This window comes from Radiomyces spectabilis (assembly GCF_025331425.1).
Source record: "Radiomyces spectabilis strain NRRL 2753 chromosome Unknown BYT42scaffold_9, whole genome shotgun sequence".
Classification (NCBI taxonomy): Eukaryota; Fungi; Mucoromycota; class Mucoromycetes; order Mucorales; family Radiomycetaceae; genus Radiomyces; species Radiomyces spectabilis.
In genome coordinates this window covers 1,680,281-1,691,841 of record NW_026251934.1, presented here as the reverse complement: position 1 = coordinate 1,691,841, position 11,561 = coordinate 1,680,281, and the positions used below count along the sequence as shown (strand labels likewise).

Sequence of the window (11,561 nt, the reverse complement as noted above, 5' to 3'; positions counted from 1 at the left end):
CATTTTGTCCTTGAAATGAGTATGAACCATGAGTTCGTCATGTTTTCGTCTTCATTTCCCTTTTGCAAAAAGAAAACCACCTCTGCCTCTTCAATTGAATGTAATCCAAGATGAACAAAGCGTATCAGGATCGCTGGGAAAGCTTGTTGCCGATTCCTCGTTTTGTTATGATGATTGCGATCGCCGAGAGATTCGGTGGTGGTTCCCATTTTCCGCGTGCAATGACCAAATCACTCACCGAATTGCAGTCAAAGCAATCGGCTAATGATATAGTATGCAGTAACGAATGGAGTGGTCAAGAAGAGGGTGATTTTATTCAAGAGAAATTAATTACAAAGAAAGGAAGCCACACTAGACAACTAAAACTAAGGCGGCCAAATAGGTTTTTTTTTTCTTCTAATTATATTGATGTAGTCAGAAGAAATGCCTCCCCGCCGCACTCAGGAAGAGACACCTACCCCATCAAAGCCGATGGGCGAGGTAGTGCGTTAATTCGCTAAAGAAGATTCTGCTATCTTTTTCTGATTTATTATACGCAGGAAACCCCTCCATAGCTCGCATTTAGATGGCAAATCCTTTTCAGTCTTGCACATCAGACAGCCCACAGCCACTAAAACGCTGCGGTGTGGTTCAGAAATAAAAGAACCCCTTCCGGATGAGAATCAGTTAAATCCACTAAGGCCTGCAATGCAAGTGAAAGACAGAAACAGGGCTAGAAAAGCCAGACGCGGTCACCTTCCTTCATAGGGCCCGTTATACTGGAAGTCGTTACAACGACCTACCCCGCCTTTAGACTGAGCTTCATTCAGGAACAACGCATGCGGGATCAATTTCTGGAAACACCATTCAGGCTTCTAGGTCACGAGCAACCCGCACCACTACTGGGCCCATCTGCATTGGGGGACCGCCACAGGAGGAAGCGTAGCCGATGACTGACTCCGTTGAAGAAGCATCAGCTCTCCTGCGGAGGTTTTATACAGAGTTGCGCCTGAATAAACCTGGGGGTGCAGCAACGACGGCAGTAGCAGCTACGGGGTGATGTCTCTGTAAACCATGTCTCATAAAGAAACCGTTGCTTGACAGAGTGAAGGAAAACCCAAACGCCCAAACCGGTAGGGATGCTTCCTGACGAACACCAGGACAACCGAGGAAAGGACCTGGACCAAACCAATAGAGCTCACCGTAGCTCTGTCAAAGAAAAAAAAAGGTTGCTTTTACTATGACCTTGTTGGAAAAAAATGTAGGAAAAGGGAAAAAGGCCACTTACCACGAAACTACTCGTTATTTAGCCGCACCGAAGAGAGAACAGAACAGGCTGCTGACCACTGTAAAGAAAAAAAAGGTAAGATTTCTAGACCAATAGAATAAGAGGATTAAGTCGGCTTGCCAGAAAAAGCCAGAAAAAAGCGCGTTTTCTGGTGGCCCTCTTTTTATATTGAATTGAAAAAAGTGGTCACTTTCGGGATTAACGGAAGGATACGGCCGCCCAAAAAGCCTACTTGGGAAGCGACGTTACACAAATGGAACCTTAATTTGCGCATGGACGGGGTTGAAGATTTTTGTGGTAATGTCATCATCCAAGTTCACTTTTGATAATGTAATTGAGGAAAGCACCTTGGATTTTTTTCCCGACGTCTTTAGACCAAGACGGGCCCGTTTTACGAAACTTGGTTTTGAGGTCACATGAACCTTTAACGCCAAAATTGGTATCCGGTTTCAGATAAAGAAAGGAAGCTGCCCTATTTATAGTGATCACAGCCAAACTAAGGCCGCGTTGTTGTGGTGTATGCCGAATTAATAGTAAACTGATACTTGGTGAAATGCTAGGCAACTGGTAGCTCGTTACGTTGTTCTTGTTCTGTGCCATCTCAGCAATGCCAATTCACTAATCAAACACGTAATGTCACGATTGTGCAATTGCAGAGCAGATCAGGACGAAATGGTTCCTGACCAGTACCAAGAAATCTTGTATTGGTGATCCCGTTCTCCAATATTCTATTTTGGTTTTTATTTTGTCAGATCCTAATTTTCGCAGCATCATATATCCAGTTTGAACACAACATCAAACAACACACTAATTTCGTTATACATCCACCTCCGTGCCAAGTTTCTCGGGTATGATTAACTTCATATTTTTTTATTCTTTTAAATCTGATCCTCGGATGGCTTATTTATCTTTTTTTTTCGTTAGCTCGTTTGATTGATGATGTTATTGAACTCGTCCAATCGGTCAAGAGAGAATTAAGCTTGTCATTGCCGATAAGGGTACCAGGCCCCTCGCCTCAAAGATCATGACTGTTATCAATAATTTTCTTGACGTTGGAATCTTTGATTTCCGCAAGGATATCCTGATTATCCGTTACTTGGAGGGTGGCCTCTCTTCCGTGCTTGGTGACTCACACAGCAATAACTGGAAACAGTGATGACGCCAACTTGTCCACGGACGGCGTCGACTAGTTCGAATCCTCGTGCGAGAGAGTCCAGATTGTCGATGGCTGCCTTACCGGGAAGGAGCAAAATGATGAAGAAGGTTGATACATACACTGTAGTATATGTCGACCTTCCATCGGCCTTGTCCTTGTGTTCTTTTCTTGCGAAAGCACTTAACACCACCCCCTTGTGCAGCTTGTACTGAGCTAAGCAATGAAATTTGGATCGCACCTGTTTCGATTGGTACAGCACCGGACATTTGTGCGCAAGAAGTGTTTTCATTTTCCAGTAATGAGTAGGCCGCGACCAAAAAGACCCTGGTATTTCTCGTTGGCGTAAAGTGGCTTGTAATTGGGCCCATGTTTATCGACGTAATATCCAGGCGCATGCTAGAAGTAACCAGCAGGTTGCAGCTGTGGGTCCCAATGACCAGCTTCGGACCGTCATCTCGTTTGACTGGATCGAAAATATTTGGAAATAGCCGTAACGATCTTCGGTGGCCGGATACGATGAAGGCACACCAGGGAGACGGCGTTCGTAGTGACTGTCAAGTGACATGTCACGATAGTGGATCTTCTTCCTTCAACTTGGATGCCTGCAGCTTCGAGCGTGGGCGCGCGAAATGACTGGTGGTTGGCTCCACTGTTTACAGAAGCGATGTCCAAGCGCAAGCTAGAAGTGACCAGAATCGTCGTTTTCCGAATATATAGCGTTCCGTATCTTCTTTCATTGATTTGATCGCTGCAATTCGCATATAGTCAGCGCCGGTCTAGAGGCATCACCATGGGGAGCGGAAACCGTAACTCATAATACAGAGAGAAGATTAATAAATAATCGATAAATGGCAATGATCCATCCATTCATCGATCAACATTTATGTAAATTGGAAACACGTAAAGTCACGATGATATCATAACGCTCCTGAAAAAAGCTGAGGGGTCGAGAGATAAGTGCTTCAACTCCCGACAAACGGAAGACAGCGCAGCGGTCATAATTGCCATTACTTGCCCCTAACCAGTAAATCGCTTGCACCACAAACCCCAACGCCGCAGCAATATCAACAATTCAGCACTTCCAAGCAATTCCCACACTTGCTGCTCCCGTCCAAGAATGCTTCCAACCAAGCTATTCCCAGCAAGGTTGTCCTACTTCCGAGAATCCCACCTTAGTTCCGACGATTTACGAAGATCACGTTGCAGGTCAGGGACCTGTCAAGTCCTCCCACCCGTTCCGAATCCAGCGAATGCTGAAGAGCAACGGAACGGCAGAGTATACTTCTCAGCAGCCTCAATTAAGCCGGAAGACAGCATTCCAGCGAATCCTAGTCTGTGCAAGTGGACGTTCCTCTTCTAGCTCAGGTTAACATCCTGAACACTGTTACCGGTACATATAAAGCTAGGGGAAGGTCCCATTTACATCTCATCCACTTCCAACGACGAGCCTGACTTTAAGAAATTATCATCCATAGGAGGAAGGCGAAAATGATCAGCTTCAGGCCTCCTTTGAAGAATCATCCTCTTCTGTATAGAGAAATATCATAAACTCTCTTGGATTGCCGTCGTCTGGAAAAAGGCGTTAGCTACAATACACAGTCCTCATTTATGCACTTTCAGCATGAAGAGTCGCTCGGCCCTTCTAGCCCTGCAAGATACTGTGCCATCTTCCCTGAGGCCGTATGCTGCCTTTTTTTTTCCACCGCAAGCCCCACATCAGTTCTTGGTGTATTTCACACATTCGCAAGACCTTTTTTCGCCCTCCCACCTATCGTTCCGCGACAGTCGCGTCCTTCCAGCAGTCGCGTCCTTCCAGTTGCAGTCGCGCGATCACCGCTTAAACCCATTCTATCACTCTTCCCTGCTGAATCTGCCATCACAAAAATGAATCTTCACTCCGACTGAATCTCTGCCATCACTCAAAAGTGAATCTGATTCACAACTGAATCTGCCATCACAAAAATGAATCTTCACTCCGACTGAATCTCTGCCATCACTCAAAAGTGAATCTGATTCACAACTGAATCTGCCATCACAAAAATGAATCTTCACTCCGACTGAATCTCTGCCATCACTCAAAAATGAATCTGATTCACAACTGAATCTGCCATCATAAAAATGAATCTTCACTCCGACTGAATCTCTGCCATCACCCAAAAATGAATCAGATTCACAACTGAATCTGCCATCACAAAAAATGAATCTTCACTCCGACTGAATCTCTGCCATCACTCAAAAGTGAATCTGATTCACAACTGAAGCTGCCATCACAAAAATGAATCTTCACTCCGACTGAATCTCTGCCATCACTCAAAAGTGAATCTGATTCACAACTGAATCTGCCATCACAAAAATGAATCTTCACTCCGACTGAATCTCTGCCATCACTCAAAAGTGAATCTGATTCACAACTGAATCTGCCATCATAAAAATGAATCTTCACTCCGACTGAATCTCTGCCATCACCCAAAAATGAATCAGATTCACAACTGAATCTGCCATCACAAAAATGAATCTTCACTCCGACTGAATCTCTGCCATCACTCAAAAGTGAATCTGATTCACAACTGAATCTGCCATCACAAAAATGAATCTTCACTCCGACTGAATCTCTGCCATCACCCAAAAATGAATCAGATTCACAACTGAATCTGCCATCACAAAAAATGAATCTTCACTCCGACTGAATCTCTGCCATCACCCAAAAATGAATCAGATTCACAACTGAATCTGCCATCACAAAAAATGAATCTTCACTCCGACTGAATCTCTGCCATCACTCAAAAGTGAATCTGATTCACAACTGAAGCTGCCATCACAAAAATGAATCTTCACTCCGACTGAATCTCTGCCATCACTCAAAAGTGAATCTGATTCACAACTGAAGCTGCCATCACAAAAATGAATCTTCACTCCGACTGAATCTCTGCCATCACTCAAAAGTGAATCTGATTCACAACTGAATCTGCCATCACAAAAATGAATCTTCACTCCGACTGAATCTCTGCCATCACTCAAAAGTGAATCTGATTCACAACTGAATCTGCCATCATAAAAATGAATCTTCACTCCGACTGAATCTCTGCCATCACCCAAAAATGAATCAGATTCACAACTGAATCTGCCATCACAAAAATGAATCTTCACTCCGACTGAATCTCTGCCATCACTCAAAAATGAATCTGATTCACAACTGAATCTGCCATCACAAAAAATGAATCTTCACTCCGACTGAATCTCTGCCATCACCCAAAAATGAATCTGATTCACAACTGAAGCTGCCATCACAAAAATGAATCTTCACTCCGACTGAATCTCTGCCATCACTCAAAAGTGAATCTGATTCACAACTGAATCTGCCATCACAAAAATGAATCTTCACTCCGACTGAATCTCTGCCATCACTCAAAAATGAATCTGATTCACAACTGAATCTGCCATCATAAAAATGAATCTTCACTCCGACTGAATCTCTGCCATCACCCAAAAATGAATCAGATTCACAACTGAATCTGCCATCACAAAAAATGAATCTTCACTCCGACTGAATCTCTGCCATCACTCAAAAGTGAATCTGATTCACAACTGAATCTGCCATCACAAAAATGAATCTTCACTCCGACTGAATCTCTGCCATCACTCAAAAGTGAATCTGATTCACAACTGAAGCTGCCATCACAAAAATGAATCTTCACTCCGACTGAATCTCTGCCATCACCCAAAAATGAATCTGATTCACAACTGAAGCTGCCATCACAAAAAATGAATCTTCACTCCGACTGAATCTCTGCCATCACCCAAAAATGAATCTGATTCACAACTGAATCTGCCATCACAAAAATGAATCTTCACTCCGACTGAATCTCTGCCATCACCCAAAAATGAATCTGATTCACAACTGAAGCTGCCATCACAAAAAATGAATCTTCACTCCGACTGAATCTCTGCCATCACCCAAAAATGAATCAGATTCACAACTGAAGCTGCCATCACAAAAAATGAATCTTCACTCCGACTGAATCTCTGCCATCACTCAAAAATGAATCTGATTCACAACTGAATCTGCCATCACAAAAAATGAATCTTCACTCCGACTGAATCTCTGCCATCACTCAAAAATGAATCTGATTCACAACTGAATCTGCCATCACAAAAAATGAATCTTCACTCCGACTGAATCTCTGCCATCACCCAAAAATGAATCAGATTCACAACTGAATCTGCCATCACAAAAAATGAATCTTCACTCCGACTGAATCTCTGCCATCACTCAAAAATGAATCTGATTCACAACTGAATCTCTGCCATCACGAATGAAATTTCCAATGGAATCTCTCACTGCAACGGGAATCTGCAAAATCAAGCAACGAGAGTTTCGGGGATGGAATTCGGCTCATCAATTTTTTCACAATGATGGCAGAAGTGCACAGCAGCAAGAAAATTGACCGTTTGATGCAGATTGGCTGCACCTAACTGTCCCAAAAGTTGAATGCCGTTCTTGCAAAGCAATAAAAAGTTTTCCTCTTGGAAATTGTTTTCCACACTCCGTTTTCTTCTTTCTCCATACAGCCGTGTCAATTATAGTGCAAGTAAGTGATTGGATTTTCAAGTATCTTTCCCTGACAGCTGGAACTAGTAAACAATGGGTTCAGTCTAATTATCCCTATGGTTACGGTGCTGGTTACCTATGACATTGGTGTGGACCATATCTCCATATGTAAACCATGCCGAAGTTTTTGGCTGCTGGTATACAATGCCTTGATTGACGATGTACCGATGATGTACGATGCTCAGAATATTGTATGCTCTTGTGTGAATCTCATGTCAGAACATTGAGTAAAGAGCGCATCTTTCTGATATTTTATATCTTCGTTGCATGTATTGCATACCTCGTATTGGACTTTAGCATGACTATATAACCATGGACAAACTTCTTTCCTTCTTCATGGTTGACAGCTCTGATATTCAGTAAGTGGAAGCTGAAAAGTCTCCTGTCGTGTCTGCGTTCAAGATATTGTGGCTGCAATGATGTCATGTTTCGTCTTAGATAGTTCAACCGCGGGAATTTTCAATAAGGAATATAAGTAGTATATTGTATCTATAGTTCAGTTCATTTCTATACACTCAATGATTATAAAACGAAATATGATTGAGGCAAACAGTTCATCTGGTGCGATTCAAATATAGTTAAAGAGGTATGAATTTCTGTCTCCGCGCCTGATCCGCTCTTTTGCGTCCCGTTTCGAGGTGCTGATCTTGCTAAAGCCCAAGGTTCCCCTTTTGGTTGACCCCCCCCCCACGCCCAAGGGGTAGCGTCTACATGAATTTTTCCATGGAGTACAATCTCATCTTGTCGCGCTCCTCGTCCTACCGAAATCACTGTGTGGAATGATACATTTTATCTTTTACACAGCCACCAACCTTTGGGTATTGTGGCATCGGATGTCCGTGCTGCAATTGCTGAGCGACTGTTATGTTTCCAACCAAGCACAGTGGATCACAAATAAAAAAAAAAAAAGTCAAAACGTGTGAATTTGCCACTGGAACCGACAGCACAATCTCTCGGCCAACCAACCTCATACATCTCCTCCTGTACATCTCTGCTCGGTGCCACTCCCAATGAACATTGAAAAGTGTGGTCCTCTTTTTTTCGATCGCAAGCCGGTAACCAATATGTTATTGACCGGTCAATGCTTATTTCCGTGCTATATTATACTGTATGGGCAACACCGACCACCGAGTCTTTAACTGCCTGTATAAAAGCACTAGAAGGTACAGTGTCTCTCGGGTCCTTCGCAGCGACAACCATCTGCCGGTTTGATATTCTCACGAAAGCTCTCGCAAGGCATCCCAACAGTGACCAAGGATTCGCACCCGTTCATCATCATTATCAAGCGAATGGCGTAATTAAACGCTTTTTGGAAACACTGCCCAACATGGTGCAATCGCATGTCTTCCACCTGGGATATGCAAATTTCCGAGTTCTCTCTGGCGTACCATTCCCAATTTCCATCAAGCGACAAAATTCTGCCTTTCAGCCTAATGTATTCCGCGACCCCAGAACGTTTGCGTATCCCGATTTTTGGTTCCATCCAACACCAGCTACAAACCTAAGATATCCTGATTCGGGCGTGGGAGTGTGATCATCGGGGGGAACCCTCAAATGCAAGCTTCCAGAGTTATCTAGTATATGATCGGCGCGAGTCAACCGACTTTGTGGGAGACGACCTCATCTTGATGGATTGCCTGAATGCTGCCCTAGGCCAGGCCAAGAAGCTTGGCCCTTCAAATTCCTCACCCTGCTTCTGTCTGCCTGCCATGATCTGCTGAACGCGGCAAGCAACATGGACACGGTCGACCTCAAATGCCTGAATGCCATACATGGTCTGCGTCATGGTAAAGATTTTAATTACGCACTAATGAAAATCTTCACCTTAGAACACCAGTCATAGATTGATCCTTTTGCCTCAGTTATACTATTCATAGCTCCAGCAAGAAGAATGACTTACCCACAGCTTTTATCTGACACGAAATTTGCATCCGGAACTTTGGAACTCTCCTCCCATCATAGTTAATATTCAAAACTTGATTGCCGTGCACTGTCGTATCAGGATTGTGATATATGAGAGGATTTAGAACAAAAGAGACAATAAGAATCCTTTGAGACTGTTGGATGATCTTTATTTCGATTAATGTGATCTGCCTATTTATACTTTAGTCTTGAGGCGGAATTAATAATTATCAGTGAGCAGTCCTCGGTTATAAGGTGTATTAGGAAGGATCCACATGCTGTGATGTGACAGCTTTACCCGTATGAATTGATCTCGGCGATAGATCCAAGTTATGGATGAAGAGGCTCAATCGGTGTTCTAATGGAGAAGCTCACTCAGAATGGAAACACGTCTAGATCCCGATCTTTCCTGTTTGGGAACACCAGTCTAGGATGGATAATACGACAAGTAGTGGATATACCACAAGGATCTTTCGTTAATACGTCTCCGATGACTTTCTCGGATTGTAAGGTTATTGTCGTATAGATAGGGTTCATATACCACTACATAAGAATTACCTCGGTTTAAGCAGATAAGAGACACTAGAGTAGTTACACACTATTTGTACATTCAAATCCCGATACCAGTTATTATCTTTGAATACCAGATACTAAAGAGATCATCTCTTTCGAGAATAAACAACAGTCTCACCGTACTCAACGTCTCGATCCATCTATATCACATTTTTTACGGTGAATACTACCAAGATGAACCCCGCCAACGAGAATTTGACCGAGATGCACGCATCCAAGGACGTGCCAATGACGGATGCATCGGATGCATCCACCGATCAGGGTTCCCCTATGGCCCAGTCAACTTGGGCATCCAAGCATGTTTCTCCGACTGCCGCGCTCAAACGCCGTCTAGAGGATTGCCAAAAGGAACTGGAGGAGTTACTTATTCAGTTGGGTACTCAGCAACATCCTGCAGACAAAGCAGGCGCTGTTAGAGACGAGGCCCACAAACTCTTGGCAGAGAGAGACTCTCTCCGTCAACTCCTGGCCGGTTATGACGTTCCGGATATAAGGAATCCGCTCCAGTCCTCTGCTTGGGAGAGTAAGATTGGGGATTCTTATCCTATGAAGGGTATCAAGGGCCCTAAAATTACTGCTAGGGACATTCCTTTGTTCCAATGGCGTGGTTGTCCCTGGACCTTGAATAAGAACAGAGATGTTTTCACTTCGGTGGAGCACTTCTGTGCCAATTTCCGTCGCCTGTTGGTTCAAGCCAATTATGAGCTTGACCAGCATTGGGAAGAATGGTTTATGTTTGCGCTTCCGGACCAAGCAGATGATTGGTTCAACGCAAATGTGGCGAACCGTGGTTTGGGATGGGAACAGGCATGCGTTCTCTTTAAAGAACGTTATGAAAATCCCGACCATTATAACAAAGCGGTCAAGAAAATTGCCATTATGAAAATGAATGGGAGCGAATCCCTTACTCGTTTTGGTGAGCGCTTTTTGCGCGCTTTGAAAGAGTGCAAACTCATTGACGGTCCTCTGGCTGCTGGTGTTTTCCAGATAAACATGACCGCATATATGGAGAATCAAGTGCTCAACACTTGGACCCAACGTAACGGCTCCAAGCCTATCTCTTCTGTGGAGGCCTTGCTCCAAATTGCTCCGTTCATTGTCGACAAGAGAGTAACGGAGGGTGATAGTCACCATGGTGACTACAAACACAAGGCGGGTAAGCGTTACCACCGATCTGTGTCTCCCATTTTACGCAAGCGGCCCTTTAAGGGTGAGAACGTGAAGAAGGAGAAGGTCGAAAACAGCCGACCGAATTTGCCACAGACTTGCCTGTATTGCAAGAAAGCCTGGTTTCAAGGCCACCGTTGCGAGGCTTACCAGGAGGCGCACAAGATTAAGCGCCAAGAAAAACGTCTCCGTCGTTTGCGCCTGGATGAAAAATCCGGCAAAGCCAAAGTTGGTGCTAAGCAAGCACTACGTAAGCAGATGCAGGACGACCACCCTGCCAAGGAGGTTATTGATACCATCCTGACCGAGCTTGAAGAAGAAGAGCTCAGCCGAACTGCACAACGTAAGTCTCTTAAGCTATACAGTATCCGCAACGAACAAAATTCAAGTATGCTAAAGACACCTATCATGATTCAGAATGAACGAATCTTGGGTCTCGTGGACACCGGTGCAGAAATGTCCATCGTCAGCAAAAACTTGTGTTCGTTAAATAAATGGCCAATCTTTAATGCCAAAGGATCTATCTTGTATGCTAGTAGAGGAGACACAGTGAAGCGCATTGGAACTACTGCTCCACTGGATATTATTTACAATGGTCGTAACATCCGTCATAGCTTTGAAGTTATGGAGTTAGCAGATGAATGTGAATTAATTCTGGGTATTGATTTATTGCCGCAACTTGGAATTGCTCTCACTGGCGTCGCGACTGATTGGGATACATCAGAAACCCATCAGGCCAAAGAGGAGATGGCAATCGTGCCAAAAGCCGAAACATATCAACCCAATGAATCACCAGCAGGTACAGAAACAGAACATGTTCACTTCATGCGATCTGTTCAGCCGTTTATTAAGGCCAATGCTGCTATACCTAAGGGAAGTTTTTGTAC

The 11,561-nt window shown here is 43.9% G+C and overlaps 2 protein-coding genes across 2 annotated transcripts; both read right to left on the bottom strand.

The window, feature by feature from the left end:
* Window positions 1-2,708: 2,708 nt before the first annotated feature.
* On the bottom strand, window positions 2,709-2,988 carry BYT42DRAFT_615863 (uncharacterized protein; the record flags this gene model as incomplete). Its single annotated transcript, XM_051572006.1, has 2 exons — window positions 2,709-2,819; window positions 2,872-2,988. 2 exons carry the CDS (start codon window positions 2,986-2,988, stop codon window positions 2,709-2,711), a joined length of 228 nt encoding a protein of 75 aa, XP_051421996.1.
* A 3,587-nt stretch (window positions 2,989-6,575) lies between these two features.
* BYT42DRAFT_577442 (uncharacterized protein) lies at window positions 6,576-7,500 on the bottom strand. The gene is made up of 3 exons (XM_051569176.1): window positions 7,313-7,500; window positions 7,109-7,230; window positions 6,576-7,055 (listed from the first exon to the last, which is right to left on the bottom strand). Exons 1-3 carry the CDS (start codon window positions 7,456-7,458, stop codon window positions 6,829-6,831), a joined length of 495 nt encoding a protein of 164 aa, XP_051421995.1. The 5' UTR covers window positions 7,459-7,500; the 3' UTR covers window positions 6,576-6,828.
* Between the last annotated feature and the right edge of the window lie 4,061 nt (window positions 7,501-11,561).